The 25,629-nt window shown below is 37.8% G+C and overlaps 1 protein-coding gene across 5 annotated transcripts in view; it reads left to right on the forward strand.

The window, feature by feature from the left end:
- The window catches only part of STARD9 (StAR related lipid transfer domain containing 9), a 139,214-nt gene that overhangs the window by 77,831 nt on the left and 35,754 nt on the right, over positions 1–25,629 (forward strand). For 4 of the 5 annotated variants that reach the window (XM_079127718.1, XM_079127719.1, XM_079127722.1 and 1 more), the window contains 9 exons: positions 1,527–1,599; positions 14,858–14,925; positions 16,072–16,169; positions 16,759–16,965; positions 17,153–17,250; positions 18,430–18,507; positions 18,951–19,022; positions 20,784–20,963; positions 25,350–25,401. In XM_079127718.1, coding sequence (XP_078983844.1) covers positions 1,527–1,599; positions 14,858–14,925; positions 16,072–16,169; positions 16,759–16,965; positions 17,153–17,250; positions 18,430–18,507; positions 18,951–19,022; positions 20,784–20,963; positions 25,350–25,401 — 926 coding nt within the window. Of the gene's footprint in view, positions 1–1,526; positions 1,600–14,857; positions 14,926–16,071; positions 16,170–16,758; positions 16,966–17,152; positions 17,251–18,429; positions 18,508–18,950; positions 19,023–20,783; positions 20,964–25,349; positions 25,402–25,629 lie in introns of those variants that run through there. The other variant, XM_079127721.1, reaches the window with a different exon arrangement.

Genomic DNA, 25,629 nt, shown 5'->3' on the forward strand with positions numbered 1-25,629 from the left:
GCTCCCTACTCTACCAGGAGGCCCTTCTCAGAATAGTAGTGTACCCAGGGTAAGGGGCAATGACTAACATTTAGTGCTTTTCTCACTACAAACAAAAGGAAATTTGTTCTGGATATAATAATATTAGGCAGTAAACCCAGATATTACTGGTATACTTTCATTTTAAAATATACAACTTTTCCTACTATGATCAAAGAAGAGATTCTTGCCTGAATTGTCCTTTCCTCAGACTTGACAAAGATGAATATAGCATAAAACTTTTCAGAAAATCATTTGTGTTCTAGTTTTGCCTACTTACAAGGTTAACCCCCAAAGACTATTTTGAATCTCCTACAAATAAGTCTAAAGACTCTTCTAAAAGGAGTTGTAAATTGTGATAACATTCTATGTTTTTAGTTACTATGAAATACTCAGAATTATTGATAAATGCCTGGGTGCAGTTTTATTTTCCCTGAAAGAAGAAAAAGTATTTAAAGTCTTCTGTTTAACCTATTAATAGCAGGTCCCTTATTTTAACTGAAAATAAAGGGAAATTTTAATATTCTGTTCTTGGGGTTTCATAACACTCTCCAAGAGGATTTTGCATCTGGTCTTTAGGATATGCTGAACTTGATCCTTAAGTGTCAGGCTTCACATTTTTATTCTTTAACCTTGAATTATGAGATCAGTCTCAAGATTTTGACCTTGTCTTCGATTCTTTAGCTCCCATGATAAAAGAAGTCAATGAAATAGTCTGAGAGAGTCCTGAACAGAAGTGCAATGGACTTAGATAAAGGGAGGACTCCTGACTGTAAAGGTTAACTCTAAATGGATTTCTAAGGGAGTATGAATTCCTTCTGGTTTAGGCATAACATTGATGTAATTCAAGATCTGATTTCAAAAGCCTTTCTCATACTGTAAGATTAACATTCTGCTTCACAACTTACCTTCTCTGTCATTGAGATTTTTTTCTCTAGCAAACTGTCTACCTGTATTTGTTTTATTTAAACGGGTTTGTCTAGCTGGGTGTGGTGGTGCACACCTATAATCACAGCGATTTGGGAGGCTGAGGCAGAAGGATCGCAAGTTCAAAGCCAGCCTCAGCAACTTAGCAAGAGCGAGACCCTGTTTCTAAATAAAATACGAAAAAGGGCTGGGCATGTTGCTCAGTGGTTAAGTGCCCTTGGATTCAATTTGAAGAAGCTAAAATAAAATTAAATTAAAAAATGGATTTGTCTTAGGGATACTTTTCCTGATTGATCTCACTCTAATATTCCCCTTTTCACTCTGACTTTTGCTTTCATCACTTAAAAAAATGTTTTAATGTGGGTTAATATGTAACCTTTCTCCCATTTACTCTCACATGTCAATACCTAGAACTGCTTCTGCCTTCTTTGGACCTCTTTCCTAACTGTTCTAGACTTCATATGAAGTTTTATGTTTCTCACCTGTGACCTTCAGTACTAACATTTCTTTTGTTCCCCATGAATCATTTAGAGTACGCCATGCATAAAAAAATTTTATACTGTCTTCTCTTATGAACACAGAATCACAGCAGCCACCCATGTTCACGAGGCCAGCAGCAGATCCCATGCCATCTTCACCATCCACTACACTCAGGTTGGTTACTCCTCAAATTTGGTGAGCTTTCTTTTTCTTGTTCCTTTTGATGGTTTTCTTATTTATTTTCTTTTTCTTCTACCCATCTACTTATAGTTCTCTGATATGACCTAATAATATAAAGGACCTATACATAATCTATTGAGCTATACCTTAAAGACATCCCAATATTTTCTACTTATATTTTGCTTTTAATATTTTGGAACACTTTTCATGTCATTTAACCAGTACATGTTTATTTTAATGAAAATCAAGGTTGAAATGAAAATGAGCATTAAAATGGAGAAGTAAAAAATTCACTTCCATTATAATGGGGTGAGGAACTTGACAAATCCAGTCCCCCAAAAGCAACTTTAAAGCTGTATTCTGAAAATAGACTGAACACATATAACAAATTGAGAAGCATTTATTCAAGAAACTACTGAATTTTAGGTAAAAATAGTACAAATGTATGATGTTCTTACTTTGAGCTGCTCCCATCCTCACCAATACCATCAGCTCTGTCAATGGGGAAGTTTAGTCAGGGAAGGGAAGACCATGAAAACCAGAAATTTTCTATTACTGCTGCTAGAGAGATTCACTTGATTTTGAATGTTGTCACTTAAAGTGGTAATCTTTGTGGAGAAAGGATCAAAAAGAGTTAGTGACACCATTAGCCTTAGGTGTGGGTCTGTTGCAGGCAAGACACAGCCTGGCAGACTATCTGGGGATTTCCTAGAGAATTTTAGGAGATGATACAGTCATAGGAGTTTGATAAGTTTCTGTCATATCCTGGGTTCCAAAAGCTGTGTACACCACAGCAGACGCTAATTGGGCCATGCCACCCACAAAGCCCTAACAGAACCTGCACATATGTGCAGAAGGAAGCACAAGAGGGCCATGTAGCTAGTGAATTCTACAGTATATTCTCTAATATGCCTAGTATTCAGTAAAAAATTAGTAGACATATAAAAGCATAAGAAACTGATCTATGCTTAGGGGGATAAAAACCAGTAGAAACAAACTCTAAATACCCCAGATGTGAGAATTAGCATAAAAAGTCTCCAGAAGCTAATGTAACTATATTCAAAGAACAGAAACAAACCATGTTCCAAGTACTAAAGGAGAACTTGATGACAGTGACTCAATGGGAAATCTCAAAAAAGTGATGGAAATTAATTTTTAAACAGGCACTAGGATTGAAATGTATAATACGGAAATTAAAAATTCACGAGTAGAACTAATAGTAGATTTTAGATGGCAGAACAATTAGTGAACTTGAATACAAATCAGTAGAAATCATTTTTCAGGAGAGAGTAAAAAGATTGAAGTAAAAATGTGAACACAGATGTATGGAACATCAAGTGTCCCAGCATGCATGAATGAAAATACCAAAAGGAAGAGAGAAAAAGGCCATTTTTTTTAAACACTGAAAAATAATGACCCGTAATTTCCCAAATTTGTTTATAATTACTAATTTATAGATCTCTGAAGCTCAAGAACTCCAGTTAAAATCAACACAGACAGTTGGGCGTGGTGGTCCACACCTATAATCTCAGCAACTTGGGAGTCTAAGACAGGAGGATTGCAAGTTTGAGGCCAGCATCAGCAACTAAGCAAGACCCTTTCTGAAAATAAAAAATAAAACGGATTGGACATATACTTCAGTAGTAAAGCCTCTTGGGTTCAATCCCTAGTACGAAAGAAAGAAAGAAAGAAGGAAGGAAGGAAAGAAAGAAAAGAAAAGAAAGGAAAGAAACTAGAGCATTACTGAGATTGCTAGTTGCTCTACATTATAAGAAAAACTCAATGAAATCTTTTAGGCTGAACAAAGGTGATAAAAAAGTAACCCAAATCCACAGGACAAAATGAAATATTCTAGGAATGGCAAATATGTGAGTAAATATAAAAGGCTACATAAATACATTTCATTTCTTCTAATATCATTAAAAGAATAAATTTATATAAAGCAATAATTCTACACTGTACTGTACCCTGTCATTGTATACACATTGTTGTATGTGCACATTGTGTATATTGACAGTAATAGCACAAGGTAGCTGGGGGGGGGGCAAAAGATACATTGGATCAAAGTTTCTATATTTTATAGAAATTAAGTTAGTGTTTTGAAGATCACATGGTAAGATGCACAGTGAGATCTATAGAGCAATCACAATGAAAATAGTTAAAAATATACTTTAAAAAATCAACAGAAATTAAAATGGTATGCTACAAAAGTACATACTACAAAGTGTAGTTAAGCTTGTGATGGTTGTGCTGTACTGAACACATACAGATTTCTTTTGTTTCCTGAACCATACAGTATATCAGTTAGTTACATAACATTACTTTGTGTTAGGTATTGTAGGCAATCTAAAGATGAATTAAAATATACTGGAGGATGTTGTGTAGGTTCTATGCAAATACTATGCACACACACACACACACACACATATATTCAATGACACAAAGTAAAATAGTGGAAAGATATACAATAGAATACTATTAACAAACATAAGGGAACCAGAGTATTACATTAATGTCAGGCAAAAGTATTTTAAGACTAGAGACAAAAAGGACATTTTTGCTGTGTGTGGTGGCACCCACCTGTAATCCCAGCAGTTCCCGAGGCTAAGGCAGGAGGATCACTAGTTCAAAGCAGACTCAGCAAAAGCTAGGTGCTAAGTAACTCGGTGAGACCCTGTCTATAAATAAAATACAAAATAGGACTGGGGATGTGGCTCAGTGATTTAGTGCCCCTGAGTTCAATTCCTGGTGCCTGAGTTCAATTCCTGGTGCCCACCCCTAAAAAAGTACATTTTGATAAAGGGTTAGTGTCAAGATATTATAATTATGTATACTTCCAACAACAGAACCCCAAAATATGTGAAGAGAAAAACTTGCAAAATTCAAAGTAGAAATAAACAATTCAGCATCAATACTTCACTTTCAGTAATTGGTAGAACAATCAGACAAAAGTCAGCAAACTACTAGAACATTTGAACAATATCAACCAACATGATTTGACATTTACAGGAGACTCCACTGAACATCTGCAAAACACCTCAATGTCAAGCAGTATGTGAACATTCTCAAGGATAAACAGATACTCCATAAAGCTAAAGTAATCAAGAGAATGTGGCATGAATGCTAAGACAAAAAATGGATCAGTGGAATGGAACTTAAAATAGACCTACACAAAATATTTAATCTTGAAAATAAAGTTGCCCAACCAGAGAAGATGGTAAGAAATCATGAATGGAAATTCCAAGAACTCTGAGACATCATGAAAAGATCAAATTTAAGAATTATTGGGATTGAGGAAGGCACAGAGAAACAAACCAAAGGAATGAACAACCTATTCAATGGTAATATCAGGAAATTTCCCAAACCTGAAGAATGAAATGAAAAATCAACTACAAGAGGCTTTCAGAACACCAAATGCACCAAATTACAACAGATCTACACCAAGGCACATCATAATGTGAATGCCTAACTTACAAAATAAAGATAGGATCTTGAAGCCTGTGAGAGAAAAGTATCAGATTACATATAGGGAGAAACCTATATGGATATCAACAGATTTCTCAGCCCAGACCCTAAAAGCTAGAAAGGCCTGGAACTTCAAGCTCTAATAGAACATGGTTGCCAACCAAGAATCTTATACCCAGCAAAATTAACCTTCAGATTTGAAGATGAAATAAAATCCTTCCATGATAAACAAAAGTTTAAAGAATTTACAAATAGAAAATTTGCACTGCAGAATATTCTCAACAAAATATTCCATGAGGAGGAAATGAAAAACAACAATGTAGGTCAGCAAAGGGAGGAACTACCCTAAAGGAAAAACCAATCAAAGGAGAAACCAAGTCAAGTTAAAAACCAAAAATAAACCCAAATGACTGGGAATACAAATCATATCTCAATAATGACCCTGAATGTTAATGGCCTAAACTCATAAACCAAAAGGCAAAGACTGGCAGATTGGATTTAAAAAAAAAATACCCAATAATATGCTTCCTTCAAGAGACTCATCTCACAGAAAAAGACATCCACAGACTAAAGTGAAAGGATGGAAAAAACATACCATGCACACAGACTCAGTAAAAAAGTGGGGGTTTTCATCCTTATATCAGATAAAGCAGACTTCAATCCAAAATTAGTCAGAAGGGACAAAGAAGGACATTTCATACTCCTTAAGGGAACCATAAATCAGGAAGACATAACGATCATAAATATTTATGGCCTAAACCATGGCATATTCATGTACATCAAACAAATCCTTCTCAATTTCAGTAATCAAATATAGCATGACACAATAATTCTGGGTGACTTTAACATACCACTGTCACCCCTGGATAGATCGTCCAAACAAAAACTAAACAAACCATAGAACTCAATAATACAATCAATAATTTAGACTTAACAGATATAATGTAGAATAGTCTATCCATCAATGAGCAAATATACTTTCTTCTCAGCAGCACATGGATTCTTCTCTATAATAGACCATATGTTATGCCACAAAGCAGCCCTTAGTAAATGCAAAATAATAGAAATACTACTATGTGTTCTATCAGATCATAATGGAATGAAATTAGGATTCAATGACAAAATAAAAAACAAACTACTCCAATACTTGGAGACTAAATAATATGCTATTGAATGAAGCATGGGTAACAGAAAACATAAGGGAGGAAATAAAAAAAAATTCTTAGAGGTAAAAGAGAATGATGATACTACATATCAAAATCTCTGGGACACTATGAAAGCAGTACTAAGAGGAAAATTCATTGCATGGAGCACATTCAAGAAAATAATAAAAAGTGAACAACTAAATGACCTAATATTACATCTCAAAGTCCTAGAAAAAAAGAGCAGAACAACACCAAAAGTAGTAGAAAACAGGAAATAATTAAAATCAGAGCTGAAATCAATGAAATTGAAACAAAAGAAACAATTGAAAAAATTGAGAAAACAAAAAGTTGGTTGTTTGAAAAAGTAAACAAAATAGATAAATCCTTAATCATACTAACAAAGAGAAGAGAGAAAACTCAGATTACTAAAATTCATGATGAAAAAGGTAATATCACAACAGACACCACTGAAATACATAAACGAACCTTCATAAACGAAGCTTCTTTAAACATCTGTAGTCTAGCAAAATAGAAAATCTCGAAGACACTGACAAATTTCTAGAGACATATGATCCTCCCAAAGTGAACCAGGAGAACATACACAATTTAAACAAAACAGTTTCAAGAAATGAAAAAGAAGAAGCCATCGAAAGCCTACCAACCAAGAAAAGCCCAGGACCAGATGGATTCTCAGCTGAGTTCTATGAGACCTTCAAAAACTTACACCAGGCATTTCAAGATGGCGGACTAGAGGGTGGCTGCATTTCATGTTGCTCCAGGACTCAGGATTTAAGAAGAGGAGATATTGAGAGACTTGGGACCAACTGAAAGCCACCAGGTGAGTCTCTCCCATTTGGGAGGTGTCCCGGATGGGGCAATAGTTCTGGAACACAGGGAACTTTGTGAAGTAGAGTTGCCCAAAGAGACACCCCTCCCCCCGCTGGAGCAGTGAACTCGGACATCTGGGAGCATCGTAGAGGAGGCCACTCAGCACAACGCTTGGACTTGGAGCAACCCACCGGGGCTCCGGGCAGCTGCCCAGAGGAGGAGCTGCATGACGAGCTGTTTGGACTCAGGGTGACCACTCCTGAACACCTGGGTGCTACCCAGAGAAGGAGGAGGAGCACGGTGGGTTGCTTGGACTTGGAGTGACTGCATCAGGGCTACGGGTGGCTGCCCGGAGGAGGAGGAGTGCGGCAGGTCGCTTGTACTCGGAGTGACTGCTCTAGGGTTACGGGCGGTTGTCGGGAGGAGGAGGTGCACAGTGAGTTGCTTGGACTCCCAGCAACTGCACCGGAACACCGGGTGGCTGCCTGGAGGAAGAGGTGCACGGCGGGTTGCTGGGACTTGGAGTGACTGTACGGGGCTCCAGGTGGCGACTCAGTGGAGGGGCCGCACAGCCAGGCAATTAGGTGCAGAGCAGGGTCCCAGGACCTAGGCGGCTTCTTGGTGGAAGAGCTGCAGAGAGACAAGCTGAGGGGCGGAGCGAAGGTTCCAGGACTGCGGGCAGCTTCTCTGAGGAGAGGCAGCCTAAGGAGACTCATCTGCGAAGGGTGAGGCTCCCGGGCCCAGGAGGTAGGTCCGGGCCCCTGGGAATGTTGCAGAGGAAGGCAGCCCAGCCCAGGTGGTAGTTGTGGATTGAGGGGAACCTTCAGGAGGGGAACTGACCAGTGAGACCTCCCCACCAGGTGAGTCTTTCCTGCCAGGTGAGGTTTTTCCACAAGAACAGTAAAACCAGAGACAGAGGCCCAAACAGGCCTTGCTTCAGCCCACAGCCTAGTTCCCCTTTGGATGACCATTGGTCAACAAGTGGAGGCACCTCTGCCACTAGTAGGGAATATACCCCACCTGAAGGCCACTACCCCTAGGGAGGCAGCTTCCTTGTGGAGCACCACATTATCAAATTCCTCCAAGACTTCAGGCTACTGAGACTAAGAGAGGATATACTAGAAATCTTCAGGGACATTATAAGTCAATAGAGGAAATCTGCAATATCTCAGCGGTCTGCTGATACCTGAACAATATGAGAAAATAAGGGAAGAAAATGCCCCCAAACAAATCTAGATGTAACATCAATAAAATCCAATGACAGCATGGCAGAAGAAATGACAGAAAGGGAGTTCAGAATGTACATAATTAAAATGATCAGGGAAGCAAATGAGGAGATGAAAGAGCAAATGCAGGCATTGAATGATGAGATGAAAGAGCAAATGCAGACATTGAATGATCAAACCAATCGACAGTTAAAAGAGCAAATACAGGAAGCAAAAGATCATTTCAATAAAGAGTTAGAGATATTGAAAAAAAAACAAATCCTTGAAATGAAGGAAACAATAAACCAAATTAAGAACTCCATAGAAAGCACAACCAATAGGATAGAACACCTGGAAGACAGAACCTCAGATATTGAAGACAAATATTTAACCTTGAAAATAAAGTTGACCAAACAGAGAAGATGGTAAGAAATCATGAAAAGAATCTCCAAGAACTATGGGATATCATGAAAAGGCCAAATTTAAGAATTATTGGGATTGAGGAAGGCTTAGAGAAACAAACCAAAGGAATGAACAATCTATTCAATGAAATAATATCAGAAAATTTCCCAAATCTGAAGAATGAAATGGAAACTCAAGTTCAAGAGGCTTATAGGACTCCAAATACACAAAATTACAACAGACCCACACCAAGGCACATTATAATGAAAATACCTAACATACAAAATAAAGACAGAATTTTAAAGGCTGTGAGAGAAAAGAACCAAATTACATTCAGGGGGAAACCAATACGGATATCAGCAGATTTTTCAATCCAGACTCTAAAAGCTAGAAGGGCCTGGAACAACATTTTTCAAGCCGTGAAAGAAAATGGATGCCAACCAAGAATCTTATACCCAGCAAAACATTACCTTCAGATTTAACGATGAAATAAAATCCTTCCATGATAAACAAAAGCTAAAAGAATTTACAAAAAGAAAGCCAGCATTACAGAACATTCTCAGCAAAATATTCCATGAGGAAGAGATGAAAAACAAAGAAGCAAATCAGCAAAGGGAGGAGTTATCCTAAAGGACTTGTCAAATAAAGGAGGAACCGAGTTGTGTCAAAACATAAATAAATAAAATAAAATAAATGAACCAAATGACCGGGAATACAAATCATATCTCAATAATAACCCTGAATATTAATGGCCTGAACTCATCAATCAAAAGACATAGACTGGCAGATTGGATTAAAAAGAAAGATCCAACAATATGTTGCCTGCAAGAGACTCATCTCATAGAAAGAGATACCAATAGACTAAAGGCGAAAGGATGGGGAAAAACATACCACGCACATGGACTCAGCAAAAAAGCTGGGGTATCCATCCTTATTTCAGATAATGTGGACTTCAAGCCAAAGTTAGTCAGAAAGGATAAAGAAGGACATTTCATCCTGCTTAAGGGAAGCATAAATCAGCAAGACATAACAATTATAAACATCTATGCCCTAAACAGTGGCTCATCCATGTATGTCAAACAAATCCTTCTCAATTTCAGAAACCAAATAGACCATAACACAATAATACTAGGCAATTTTAACACACCTCTCTCATCACTGGACAGATCTTCCAAACAAAAATTGAACAAAGAAACCATAGATCTCAATAACACAATCAATAATTTAGACTTAACAGACATTTATAGAATATACCATCCAACCAAGAGCGAATACACTTTCTTTTCAGCAGCACATGGATCCTTCTCTAAAATAGACCATATATTATGCCACAAAGCTAATGTTAGCAAATACAAGAAGATAGAGACACTACCTTGTATTCTATCAGATCATAATGGATTGAAATTAGAAATAAATGAAAGAGTAAAAAACAGAAACTACTCCAACACCTAGAGATTAAACAATATGCTATTATATGATGAATGGATAACAGAAGATATTAGGAAGGAAACTAAAAAATTCTTAGAGGTAAATGAGAACAAAGAAACATCATATCAAAATCTCTGGGACGCTATAAAAGCAGTACTTAGAGGAAAATTTATTTCATGGAGCACATTTAATAAAAGAAGTAAAACTCAACAAATAAACGACGTAACACTACAGCTCAAAGCCCTAGAAAAAGAAGAACAGACCAACACCAAAAGTAGTAGAAGACAGGAAATAGTTAAACTCAGAGCTGAAATCAATGAAATTGAAACAAAAGAAACAATACAAAAAATTAGCAAAATAAATAGTTGGTTCTTTGAAAAAATAAACAAAATTGATAAACCTTTAGCCACACTAACAAAGAGAAGACAAGAGAAAACCCAAATACTAAAATTTGGAATGAACAAGGAAATATCACAACAGATACGATTGAAATACAGAACATAATTAGAAGCTATTTTGAAAATCTATACTCCAACAAAATAGAAAAGTTTGAAGACATCAACAGGTTTCTAGAGACGTATGAATTGCCTAAACTGAACGAGGAGGATATACACAATTTAAATAGACCAATTTCAAGTAATGAAATAGAAGAAGTCATCAAAAGCCTACCAACAAAGAAAAGTCCGGGACCAGATGGGTTCTCGGCCGAGTTCTATAAAACCTTTAAAGAAGAGCTCATTCCAATACTTCTCAAAGTATTCCATAAAATAGAAGAGGAGGGAACCCTCCCAAACTCATTCTATGAAGCCAATATCACCCTGATACCTAAACCAGACAGAGACACATCGAGGAAAGAAAATTTCAGACCAATATCCTTAATGAACATCGACGCAAAAATTCTCAACAAAATTTTAGCAAATCGCATACAAAAATATATTTAAAAAATAGTGCACCAAGATCAAGTGGGTTTTATCCCAGGGATGCAAGGTTGATTCAACATCAGGAAAGCAATAAATGTAATTCACCATATCAATAGACTTAAAGTCAAGAATCACATGATTATTTCAATAGATGCAGAAAAAGCATTTGATAAAATACAGCACCCCTTCATGCTGAAAACACTAGAAAAATAGGGATAGTGGGAACATTCCTTAACATTGTAAAGGCCATCTATGCTAAGCCCATGGCTAATATCATTCTAAATGGTGAAAAACTGAAAGCATTCCCCCTAAAAACTGGAACAAGGCAGGGATGCCCTCTTTCACCACTTCTATTCAATATCGTCCTTGAAACTCTAGCCAGAGCAATTAGATAGACCAAAGAAATTAAAGGGATATGAATAGGAAAAGAAGAACTCAAACTAACCCTATTTGCTGATGATATGATTATATACTTAGAGGAACCAGGAAATTCCACCAGAAAACTTTTAGAACTCATAAGTGAATTCAGTAAAGTAGCGGGATATAAGATCAATGCACATAAATCTAATGCATTTTTATACATAAGTGATGAATCTTTGGAAAGAATAATTAGGAAAACTACCCCATTCACAATAGCCTTGAAAAAAATAAAATACTTGGGAATCAATCTCACAAAAGAGGTGAAAGACCTCTACAATGAGAACTACAGAACACTAAGGAAAGAAATTAAAGAAAACCTTAGAAGATGGAAAGATCTCCCATGTTCTTAGATAGGAAAAATTAATATTGTCAAAATGGCCATACTACCAAAAGTGCTATACAGATTCAATGCAATTCCAATTAAAATCCCAATGATGTACCTTACAGAAATAGAGCAAGCAATTATGAAATTCATCTGGAAGAATAAGAAACCCAGAATAGCTTAGCAGAAAGAGCGAAGCAGGGGTTACCACAATAGCAGATTTTCAACTCTACTACAAAGCATTAGTATCAAAATGTCATGGTATTGGTACCAAAATAGAATGGTAGATCAATGGTACAGAATAGAGAACATGGACAAAAACCCAAATAAATACAATTTTCTCATACTAGACAAAGGGGCCAAAAATATACAATGGAGAAATGATAACCTACCCAAATAAATACAGTTTTCTCATACTAGACAAAGGGGCCAAAAATATACAATGGAGAAATGATAACCTCTTCAACAAATGGTGCTGGGAGAATTGGAAATCCATATGCAACAGAATGAAACTAAACCCATATCTCTCACCGTGCCCGAAACTAAACTCAAAATGGAATAAGGACCTTGGAATCAGACCAGAGACCCTGCAGATTATAGAAGAAAAAGTAGGTCCAGATCTTCAACACGTCGGCTTAGTTCCAGACTTCCTCAACAGGACTCCCATAGCACAAGAAATAAAAGGAAGAATCAATAACTGGGATAGATTCAAACTAAAAAGCTTTCTCTCAGTAAAGGAAACTATCAGCAATGCGAAGAAAGAGCCTACAGAGTGGGAGAATATCTTTGCCAATCATACTTCAGATAGAGCACTAATCTCCAGAATCTATAAAGAACTCAAAAAATTCTACACCAAGAATGCAAATAACCCAGTCGACAAATGGACTAAGGAAATGAACAGACACTTCACAGAAGAAGATCTACAAACAATCAACAAACATATGGAAAAATGTTCCACATCTCTAGTAATAAGAGAAATGCAAATCAAAACTACCCTAAGATTCCATCTCACCCCAATTAGAATGACGATCATCAAGAATACAAGCAACAACTGGTGTTGGCGAGGATGTGGGGAGAAAGGTACACTCATACATTGCTGGTGGGGCTGCAAATTAGTGCAGCCACTCTGGAAAGCATTGTGGAGATTCCTTAGAAAACTTGGAATGGAACCACCATTTGACCCAGCTATCACACTCCTTGGCCTATACCCATACGACTTAAAATCAGCATACTACAGAGATACAGCCACATCAGTGTTCATAGCGGCTCAACTCACAATAGCTAGATTGTGGAACCAACCTAGATGCCCTTCAGTTGATGAATGGATAAAGAAACTGTGATATATATATATATATATATATATATATATATATATATACAATGGAATATTACTCAGCCATAAAGAATGATAAAATTATGGCATTTGCAGGCAAATGGATGAAATTGGAGAATATCATGCTAAGTGAGATAAGCCAATCTCAAGAAACCAAAGGACGAATGATCTCGTTGATAAGTGGATGATGTCACATGATGGGGGCTGGGAGGGGTTAGTGTTACGGTTAGAGTTAGGGTTAGGGAGGGGGGCAAGAATGGAGGAAGTAAGGACTGTATAGAGGAAAAGAGGGGTGGGAGGGGTAGGGGGAAGGGAAAAAATAACAGAATGAATCAAACAACATTACCCTATGTAAATTTATGATTACACATATGGTATGCCTTTACTCCATGTACAAACAGAGAACAAGATGTATCCCATTTGTTTACAATAAAAAAAAAAAACTGTGGGGGGGGGACATAAGACAAGGCATGTTGAAAAACAAAAAACAGAAAACAACAACAACAAAAAGAACTTACGCCAATACTCCTGAAAGTATTTCATGAAAGAGAAAAGGAGGAAACCCTTCCAAATTCATTCTATGAAGCTAGTATCACTCTAATACCAAAACCAGGCAAAGACACATCAAGGAAAGAATATTTTAGACCGATATCTCTGATGAATATAGATGCAAAATCCTTAACAAAATTCTGACAAATCACATACAAAAACGTATTCAGAAGATAGTGCATCATGATTAAGTGTGGTTCATCCTGGGGATGAAAGATTGGTTCAACATCCGGAAATCAATAAATGTAATTCATCACATCAATAAACTTAAGGTTAAGAATCACATGATTATTTCAATAGATGCAGAGAAAATGTTTGACAAAATACAACACCCCTTCATGCTCAAAACACTAGCAAAAATAGGGTTAGTAGGAACATACTTCAACATTGTAAAGGCCATCTATGCTAAGCCCACAGCCAACATCATTCTTAATGGAGAAAAACTGAAAGTGTTCCCTTTAAAAACTGGAACAAGACAAGGATGCCCTCTTTCACCACTTCTATTCAACATCGTCTCTGAAACACTTGCCAGAGCAATTAGACAGACCAAAGAAATTAAAGGGATATGAATAGGAAAAGAAGAAGTCAAACTATCACTTTTTGCTGATGACATGATTATATATTTAGAGGAACCGGGAAATTCCACCAGAAAACTTTTAGAACTCATAAGTGAATTCAGTAAAGTAGCAGGATATAAGATCAATGTTCATAAATCTAATGCATTTTTATACGTAAGTGATGAATCTTCAGAAAGAGAAGTTAGGAAAACTACCCCATTCACAGTAGCCTCAAAAATATAAAATAAAATACTTGGGAATCAATCTAACAAAAGAGGTGAAAGACCTCTACAATGAGAACTACAGAACACTAAAGAAAGAAATTAAAGAAAACCTTAGAAGATGGAAAGATCTCCCATGTTCTTGGATAGGCAGAATTAATATTGTCAAAATGGCCATACTACCTAAAGCATTATATTGTGCTCAGACAACTTTATGGGGATTTTCCCTGCGTATTCTGTGAGACATGCTAGTGATTTTAATGAAGTAATAACCCAGAGCTTACTGATTTTATTTGTCAACTATTGAGAGCTCATTTGGTTCAGAGCACCTTAGAACACACATTTCTTGAGTGAGTTGGATAAAAATTCAAAATATCACTATGGGCTGGAGGGTGTCTAAGGGGAAAAAATTTCAAATCATCCCAAATGATAACTTTAAATGTGTTTTCCCCTTTAGGCAATCCTGGAAAACAACCTCCCTTCTGAGATTGCTAGCAAGATCAACCTTGTGGACCTAGCAGGCAGGTAATTAGGATTTCTAAGCCTAGGCTAATTACTCCTTTGATAACGATCTTTTTCTTGCCCATTTTACACAGAATAAGCTTGGTCCAGTCTCTTTTTACTTATCAGTCACTCTGAGAAAAATTACAAAAGAAATTCTTTGAATGATAGGTTAAAAGTTATGGTGTGTCAGGGACTGAAAATATTCCTTTACATCAGGGGTTCTCAGTCATAAATACCCATTAAAATCTCCTGGAGACCTTTTAAAACTCCTAATACCTGCACCTTAGATCAAACAAATTGGATTTTTAGTGTGAGTGATGGGGGTGTAGGCATCAGTATTTTTTAAACCAGTGTACAGCCAAACTGAAAATAACTACTTTAGAGGCTAGGGTTGTGGCTCAGTTGTAGGGTATGAGGTTGAAAAAAAGAAAAATTAACTATTCTAAGTGGAGGAAACAGTTAGCCAAATTTTTCCTTTAATATTGATTCTATGTGGTTCTAGTACTACTTTAAAAATAGTTTTAAAGATATTGTGGGGTTGGGGAGAAGGTACTGCCTTTTAATTATTAGAAAGAAGTGTGAATTGTAGCCATGTATACATCCAGAAAGATGAAAGTTTTGAGGATAATGTCATGGGAAAACATAAGATAAAATAAAGCAAATTTTCTTAATTTGAAACTGCTAAACAATTAATAGGGCATAACATTTCCTTAAGAACCAGTGCTTTCTGGAAGAAACTTTGTCAGCCATTCTGACATTTGAATTTTCAGTATTTATCATTAATTTAAAGGGAATTTGGGACTGTCCATAGTTAATGGCACAGATACTATAAGGCCATTAATATGTAAATTTAAAATAATAAAGATAGAGGGGAAAAGAATAAACCAAAAAGCTATGCTAATATCATTATTTTAAATGAACATTAAAATACATTTAGCTTAAAGTACTCTGGGAGACAAAAACAGTAATGTAGTGAATTTTATTTTTATTGCCTGAAAAGTTGGCCAGATCATTAAAAGACGTTAATTTAGGACTGAATCCTAAAAGGAGTGTATTATGTGGGTCTTTTACAGCATGATGTACAGCATAATGAATAGTACCTTTAAACAATATGACAAGGGTAGTTTTTGGCTTGCTTGTGTTTTTGTTTTCATTATTGTGTTTTAGTGAAAGAGCAGATCCCAGTTACTGTAAAGACCGGATTACCGAAGGAGCCAATATCAACAAGTCTCTTGTGACTCTGGGAATCGTCATTTCCACCTTAGGTATTGCTGGCAGATGGGATGATTGGAGTGGAAGGGAGTTTTGGAAAATAACTCTCATTATTTTCATTTTTCAAAATAGGTAGACAACTGAGACAAGAGAATTATAAGTTTAAGGCCAACCTGGGCAACTTAGCAAGACCATTCTCAAAATTAAAAGAAAGAAAAAAAAAACCTGGGGATGTAGCTTGGTGGTACTGTGCCCCTGGGTTCAATTCCCAGTACTACCAAAAAAAATAAGAGGGTGGTGGTAGAGATATTTACAAGGTTCTTGATAAAGTTATCTTTTGGTTTGGGACCAGATAAATATCTGTAATTTTAGAACATGACATGATCACAATTCCATTATTATCATTTAAAAAATAGGAGAAACTAAAAAATTATGTCACTCAAACAATCCATATCATGAATTCAAAGTTTGATTTAGGGCTCAAATTTAAGGCATCACATCTTATGCAAAAAGGGATCAGGAAGTATGATTGTTAAGTTGTGTTCTCCAACTATTGTTTTGTTTTAATGCATTTGCTTCATAATTATTTCTTCTTTCTTTCGTGTGTGTGTCTTTTTTTTTTTTTTTTTTTAATCTATTAAGCCCAGAACTCTCAAGTGTTCAACAGCTGCCAAAGTCTCAAGAGCACAGCAAGCACTGGTGGTGACAGTGGAATTCCTGTCTCTTCCGGAACGGACAGTAGAAGGGTACCCTCCCAGAGGCAGTCTTACATCCCTTACCGGGACTCTGTGTTGACCTGGCTGCTGAAGGACAGCCTTGGCGGCAACTCCAAAACTATCATGGTTGCCAGTAAGTGGGATGCTGGAGCTGCTTCCTTGTTGGCACTGCTCTGCCTCAGAAAAGACCTGACCACTCATGTTCCTCATTCCCTCAAGGGTCTCTTATACAGTGTGGGCAGTAGCATCAAGGCGAGTGTTAAGAGTTAGATTGGAAGGACTTGTCAAAATGTATTTTCAACTTTCTCTTTCTATCGTAGCTGTGTCTCCTGCACATACTAGCTACAGTGAGACCATGAGCACTCTGAGGTATGCATCAAATGCCAAAAACATCATCAATAAGCCACGGGTAAATGAGGTGAGAACTTCATTGGAAGTCCCAGTCTGGTGTAGTTAATGACATTCTGATTGATTTCTTTTTCTTTTTACTCACCTGTCAGACTTGTTCTCCAAATGATAAGGGAGTGAAATTCTTCCTTCCAATGTAATACTGTACCCCTCTCTGATAGCTCTACTATTTTCAGTCAGTAACATTTATGGATAATTTATTTTAGGTATTTCTTTAAACCCATTCCTCTTAAGATCCCTAGTGTACCATTACTACCCTGAGAAAGGTGATTTAAAACTTTTTTTTAAATTGATGTTAATTTATGTCTTGTGAGTTTTTGTTTTTCTCTGTATAATCTCTGTTTTGGAGTTAAGGAGTATAAGAAATTTATTTTTTATGAGAGCTGCATAATCACGAGACTATTCCTTTGCAGTTTCAGTGAAAAATTCCAGCGCACAGGTCACAACTAGTGACCAGGCATAGATAGCCCATATAGAGACTATTGTATGAGGCAATGTAATTAGGCAGGTATCAAGTTTATTCACAATATGGGAGATTAGCACTTACTACCTATGCATACCCTGGTTTATGTTACCTTCCTGACCTCCTGCTCTAGGGTAATGAGCACAAGAATCACCTAGATGCAGGTGCAATGGTGCACACCTGTAATTCCAGCTTCTTGGGAGGCTGAGGCAGGAGAATCATAAGTTCAAAGCCAGCCTCAGCAAAAAAAAGCGAGACACTAAGCAACTCAGTGAGACTGTGTCTCTAAATCAAATACAGAAGAGGGCCGGGGTTGTGGCTCGGTAATTGAGTGCCCCTGAGTTCAATCCCCAGTACCAAAAACACAAAACAAAACAATACAAAAACGGGGACTGGAGATATTGCTCAGTGGTAGAAAGCTTCTGGGTTCAATTCCCAATGTTGGGGTGGGGTTGGGGGTCACCTGGAGAGTTTGTTATAATACAGCTGGGTTCCAGCCCTCAGGAATTGATGGTTTAGTGGGTCTGGGTTGAGGCCATAATTTGTATTTCTAACAGGTTCTTAGATGAAGTTACTTAACAGCTGGTTTTGGGACCGTACTTTGAGAACAACTATTCTAGAAGTTACTCCAAAGGATTAGTCCACTTCTTCCAAGCAGTTGCTTATAGCATTTCATAACTGGTGAGGACCTGATATCAATCAGTGACTGAGTCCTCTGTGTTTCAGGATGCAAATGTGAAGCTCATCAGAGAACTCAGGGAAGAGATCAAGAGACTGAAAGCCTTGCTGCTGAGCTTTGAATTGGTATATGGGCAATCAGAACTTTTCCATACTTAAGTGAGGTTCTCTTCCCAAGTCCCTTTTTTTCTGCATAGTATCTGGGACCTGCTGTACTACATATTCACAGCTGACATTCATGGAACAAAGATAGGAGGGGGATTACTCTGATTTCTCTATGTAACTTCCGATGGCTTGGGCATCTTCTGGCTCTATCATCTCTTGTCCAGAGGGTATTTGACTGAATGGCCCTTGTTCTGTGTGTGAGGGGAATAGGATCTTAGAGGAACATTTCCTTGAACATTTCCTTTGTACCAGTATGATCCCAAATACTTGGACTCCTGATTTATTTCTGATTTTAATGATGAAGTATTTCCTTTATCCTTTACCTTCTGCAAGTATAAGTGTAGGACCTATCTATAGTTCACACCAGGAAAACATCAAAGCACTTTGTCTTTTTATTTGTGCAGAGGAACTTCCGTTCATTAAATGATGAAAAGGATGAAAATCTGAAGGAGCTAGTTCTCAAAAATGAAGTAAAGGTGGGTGGACCAAGTAGTATCCCTCGAAGGAGGTTTGATCCCCCTACATAGTGTAACACAGATTGTGAAATTGGTGGGTTTTTTGTCTCACAAATTCAAAGAATGAGATTCACAGACAGCAGTGGGTAAAAGCAAAGTATAAGATTTTATTAAAGCAAAGCACAACTCCCTCAACTGGAAGGGGACCTGATAAGGTTATCAGTGAATGGCTGTTGTCTAGGATTTATATGGATCTCTAGGTTTAAGGAAGTCAGCCACCTGACCAGTCCTGGATAAGGCACTAGGTAGATGTCTATGAGGTATCTATGCAGCCTTTAGTCCAACCAAAATATTAACCAGGGACTGGGGTTGTAGCTCAGTGGTAGAGTGCTTGCCTAGTACTTGTGAGGCACTGGGTTCAATCATCAGTACCACATAAAAAATAAATAAAACAAAGGTATCATATGTATGTGTGTGTGTGTGTGTGTGTGTATAAATATATATATATATTTTATATATATATATATATATATATTTTATATATATATATACCAGCACCAGACTTTGTGATGTACACCGGTAATCCCAGTGGCTGGGGAGTGGTGGAGGGGTTGAAGCAGAAGAATTGCAAATTCAAAGCTAGCCTCGGCAACTTAGCAAGGGCATAAGCAACTTAGCAAGACCCTGTCTCAAAATAAAACATAAAAAGTGCTGGGGATGTGGCTCAGTAGTTAAGTGCCCCTGGGTTCAATCGCTGGTACCAATAAAATAAAATAATTCAGTATAATACAATACAATAAAATAAAATATTGACCAGGCATTTTTCCTTCTTTGGAGAGACCACAGACTCCAGGTCATATATGTCTCCATTTAAAAATAACTTTCTTGCAGTTTCTCAGCAAAATCCTGTAGCTGCTGTTTGTGTTCTACTGTCCAGAAAGTTGTCCCAGTGCCCATTTCCCTGTCTGCCTAGGCTTATCTCTTTCTCCTGGCTTCAGTAAATCATAAAAGGAATCTCAAATATGAAGCACGTAGAAGTAAGGTGGGGGCTGGGCACTGTGGTGTACACCTGTAATCCCAGCTACTCAGGCTGAGGCAGAAGGATTGCAAGTTTGAGGCCATCCTGGGCAATTTAGGGAGACCCTGTCTCAAAATGAAATTTAAAAAGGACAGGTGGTGTTGCTCAGTGATAGAGGACTTGTTGTACAAGACCCTGTGTATAATTCCCAGTACCTTTAAAAAAAGTAGGGATTGGATTGGGCAGTGGGAAGGATGGTGGAATGAGGTGGACATTGTTACCCTATGTATGATTGCACGACTGGTGTGACTCTGCACCAGGTACAGCCAGAGGAATGAAGTTGTGCTCCATTTGTGTATAATGTGTCAAAATGCATTCTGCTGTCATGTACAACTAATTAGAACAAAAAAACTTTTAAAAAATTGGGGAAAGGGGAATTATAAACATAGATATCTGAGTAACATCAATTAATTTTTACAAAATAATCTAATTACATTTCTAATTAGAGGGACAGTACATGCTTATTATAGAAAACTTTAACATTTATTGAGGGGATGTCTATTTATAAAAGTAAGACTTATTGAAGAAAACAATACAAAGAGCTCATAGTTGGAAGAGGTACAAGGACTTCTGTGAGGCTTTGAAAAAGGTAACAGTGGGAATCATGAGAAATTAATACCCTGGGGAAAGAGATCACAGTGGCCTCTCACTTTTAGTCTGTTTCCCACACCAACTGTCTAAGATCACTTCCTGTACCTCTGCAGATAGACAAGCTGACTAAAGAATGGACCCAGAAGTGGAAAGACTGGCAGGCCCTCCTGGAATATTACAGTGTGGACATCAACAAGAGGAGGTCTGGGGTGGTCATTGACTCCAGTCTACCACACCTGATGGCCTTGGAGGATGATGTGCTTAGCACAGGTGTTGTGCTGTACTACCTCAAGGTGAGGAGACTGGTGCACCTCCTTTCTTCCTGAGCCATTGGCCCCAGAAGTAAAGGAGGTAGCAGCCATGTTTCTATGAGTTGAGACAGGTGCCACAGAGCTGCCTTCAGGTTTGCTCTTAGGAAACCAGTCTGACTGACAAATTGTGATCTGTTTTGATTTTGTGTAATGGCATATAAGACTGGAAATCAGAAAAATCATTTTTTTAACTGCTAGTGTTGTTGGTCTATAATTTGCTTCTGTCCTCTGTATCTTTATTTCCTTATTTTAAAATAAGAATGATGATGCTTTTATTTCCTTTCTGGATTTCTGAAGCACAGGGCATGCAGTTTTAGAGAATAAAATCCTAACCTCAGAAATACTTTTCAGTGTAAGCTGGACATGGTAGTATGTCCCTGTAGTCCCAGCTACTTAGGAGGTCGAGGCAGGGGAATTGCTTTGAGTCCAGGAGTTCAAGGCCAGCCTGGGCAACATAGCAAGACCTCTCGAGAAAAAAGAAATGCTGTCAGTGCTCTAAAATTCTATAGATAGAGGCATCTAGGTTGGTTCTACAATCTAGCTGTTGTGAATTAAGCTGCTATAAACATTGATGTGGCTGTGTCACTGTAGTATGCTGATTTTAAGTCCTTTGGGTATAGGCCAAGGAGTGGAATAATTGGATCTAGTGGTGGTTACATTCTGAGTTTTCCTTCTTCTTTCCTTTCCCCTCCCTCCCTCCCTCCTTCCTTCCTTCCATCCTTCCTTCCTTCCATCTTTCCTTCCTTCCTTCCTTCACCAAGGATTGAACTCCGGGGCAGTCAACCAGTGAGGCACATTCCCAGTCCTATTTTGTATTTTATTTAGAAAGAGGTCTCACTGAGTTGCTTAGCACCTCGTCATTGCTGAGGCTGGCTTTGAACTTGCAATCCTCCTGCCTCAGCTTCCTGATTACAATTCCAAACTTTCTAAGGAATCTCCACACTGCTTTCCAGATTGTTTGCACCAATTTACAGTCCTACCAGCAATGTATGAGTGTACCTTTTCCCCCACATCCTTGCCAACATTCATTGTTACTTGTATTCTTGATAATTGCCATTCTGACTGGAGTGAGATGAACTCTCAGTGTAGCTTTAATTTGCATTTCTCTAATTGCTAGAGATGTTGAACATTTTTTCATGTTTTTTGACCATTCGTATTTCTTCTTCTGTGAAGTGTCTGCTCAGTTCCTATGCCAATTTATTGATTCGGTTATTTGGGGGGGGGTGGTTTTGGTGTTAAGTTTTTTGAGTTCTTTATGTATCCTGGAGATTGAAATGAGCTAGTTTTAGAAGTTAGTGACCCAGACTGGGATTGTAACTCAGTGGTAGAGCATTTGCCTAGCACATGTGAGACACTGGGTTCAATCTTCAGCACACATAAAAATAAATATATAAAATAAAGATATTGTGTAAAAAAATCACATTGAATCATTAAAGAGAGAGAAGAGAGAGAGAGAGAGAGAGAGTTAATTACCCCATGGTAGATAGAGTCTTATGCTGTGTCCTTGTCAAATATGTCCTTCTGTTGAAAGACAGTTCATATGGATAGTAGACCACATTTTACCAGCCACCATCCCTGTGCTCACTGAAAATTCATTTTCTATTCTCTTTATCCCCAGGTGACATTTAAAAAGAACAAAGATTTGATGGGGATATGTAATGCTTCTGTTATCCCAGGAGAAATTAGGCTTCTGCTGCTACAGTGCATGTGTGTTCTTAGGATAAGCCCCTAGGGAAGTTGTCAGAGGCTGTGTGTCTCAATGGTAAAGTAGCTTATTTTCTAGCATACTGGGCATAAATTATCTCAGTGAAATGCCTCAGGCAGAAGGGGGTGTCTCCTTTTACCTTAACAACAAATCTAAATACCAAAAGGCTATAAATCCATCTATTAGTCCAGAACCATAGGGAGAGGTTAGGAGTCAGGAAGAGATCAGATCCATTAAATTGACTGAGTAGAATTGATCTGATGTATTAATTGGATATCGAGTATGCCAATGAAGTTAGGTGTTAAGTAGGAAAACTTAGGGTAGCATCAGAGGGTTAAGGACCATCTCTGCTGAATCTAATTGTCCTGGAGATGAGTGATGATGCTACCTGAATAGCAGATTGCTGATTTTTCATTTGGCACCTAGGGAGGGTTTTCCTTCCTTGGTGCATTTCCAGTGGACCTGTGTCATGAGATTTTAGTTTGGTTCTAATTTTGGCACTTCTGCATTTTATGTACCATTTTTCTTCCTTTCTTTCTTTTTTTGTTTTGTTTGTTTGTTTGTTTGTTTAGATCCTGGTTTAGGTAATGATTTAACTGTAATGTATCAAGATTGTCTGTTGGTTTGTTGTTGTTTTATGGTATTGGTGATGGATCCCAGGGCCTTGTGAATGAAAGGCAAGTACTTCATCACTGAGCCACACCCTAACCCCTTTTTAAAATTTTTATTTTTGAGATGGGATCTTGCTACATTGTGAAGCTGACCTTTGACTTGTGATCTTCATGCCTTAGTCTTCCAAATGGCTGATTATAGGTGTGATACTGTACTCAGAAAAAATTTCTGTATTTATATTTACTTTGCTAATATGGTAACAGTTCTGGAAGTAGTTCCTGGTGATACCCTGGAAGCTGTTTTTCCCTTGGATCACCTTGAGAAGCTCCTTGGATAGAGATGGGGCTAAAGAAAGGATGGGTAGAGCACAGGTTATTAATATCCTTGTATTCACCTTTGTGCAGTCAATGCTCCCTGCATAAAGAGACAGAAGGAGCAGCAAACACAGGTCCTTGTTACTTAAGATGCAAAGTTTTTTTGGTAGTTTCTTCCCTGCAGTTTTGGACATTGTGATACGCCGTGGCTTTATTCTTTGGGGAGGAGATTGTGTCTTATCATCAGGGCAGTTCATTCCTAAGCCCACATGAAGAGTTTTGACCTATTTTCTTTGAACTCTTCCTGATTCTGTTTGACAGTGTTTGTAAGGACCAGGTGTGGTGGTGTTTGCTCATAATCCCAGTGACTCAGGAGACTGAGGCAGCACAATCAAAAGTTCTAGGCCAGCCTGGGCAATTTAGTGAGACCCTGTGTCAAAACAAAAAAAAATTGTAAAAAGGCTATATATCCATAGCTCAGTGGTAGAGTGCCCTTGGGTTCAATTCCCGGTACCACAAACAAAACTTTAATAAATAAGATAGTTTGTGGGGACTATCACCCATTGACTCATTTGATCTTCAGTGGCTGAGCAGGAAAGGCCAGTTTCTGGGTGTGCATATGCAGGAAGGAGCGGCAGAGGGGCAAATAGTGAGGCCAACAACTCATTCATTACTTCCAGGATTCTTTCTTCACACAAGCTACTTCCGGAGAGCTCCCTGTTCTTGCTGCTGACAGTGAAACCTAGTAGATAACTCTAGTCACTATGAAAACATGTTACTGAGAAGGTGGTATTTTGAGTCCAAAAAAACCTAGCTGTAGGATCCAGAAATACCTAAAACACCTAAATTCTAGTCACAGCTCTCCTACTGAATATGTGGGTTTCTTGGGCAATTTATCCTCTATGTGTTTCAGATTTCTCCTCTATAAGAGGACAATAATACCTGTTTTAGGTTGTTAAAGAATTAAATAAGATGATATCTATAAAACACTCAGCATAATGCCTGGGATATATGGAATGGTTTACTCAGTAAATGAATTTTAGATGTATCTAAAATTCAGTGTCTTTGTTGCCATGTTGCCGCCTGCTCCACATAGAGTTCTGTAGTCTTAAGCAGCTTTGCCATATTCCAAGGGCTAGAAGGTCTTGTCTTCTACTAACCCAGTGATTTATTTACACTAACTCCCATTTTCCTCTACTCTTTTATATTCTCTTCCAGTTTTCTTTGATTCTAGAGGTGCTTTTTTCCTATTTGTGTTTTACCCTTCTTAGAATCTGGTGTCTGTTAAACTTCATCTACGGACCAAGAAGGTAATAATTCTGTGTTTCTATAAATCTTTACTAAAAGTTTGTCTCTTTAAGACTTACTGGATCAAACTTGGACCACACTGACCTTAGCCCTATTGGAGGGGAAAGCTATACTTTATGTCTACTTTCTCTGACTAGAGAATTTCTGGCCAGTGACTGGCTATTCCTTAGCTTCAGGTTACAGGACATAAAGAAGTTTGCCAGCTTTGCAAAGAGCAAGAGCTGTGTTGTCTCCCACCCTCACCACCTTCTTTTGGGCTTCCTGGGCTGTAGTGTAATATGGGCAAGGTCAGAACCACCTAGACCAAAGTTGAGAAATGGTACAGAAAAGACTGAAATAGGAATGGAAAGACAATGATAACACTCAAGAATGAACTCTCCTTTTTGGGCAAGTGTCCCTTTTTATTTTATTAAAATGGTTTTCTCATAGGAGGGGATAACAAAAATTGGAAGAAGCGACTCAGACCAAGAACAGGACATTGGTAAGTAACATCACACAGGGGCTTGACACTCGTGGCAGTTATTTGTGCCTGAAATATTTCTTCAGAGAAATCTGATGATGCTCTTAGAGGAAAGGAATCTTTGAAGTATTAAGGGTCTGCTTCTCTGTTACTAGGCTTTTTAAGAACTACACAGTGGGAGGATATTAGCTCTGGGTGGTTTGAAGTGGAAGCTTTTCCTTTCTTTCTATGATGGAGATCTTATGGATG

The sequence above is a fragment of the Sciurus vulgaris genome (genome assembly GCF_902686455.1).
Source record: "Sciurus vulgaris genome assembly, chromosome: 2".
NCBI classification, from domain to species: Eukaryota; Metazoa; Chordata; class Mammalia; order Rodentia; family Sciuridae; genus Sciurus; species Sciurus vulgaris.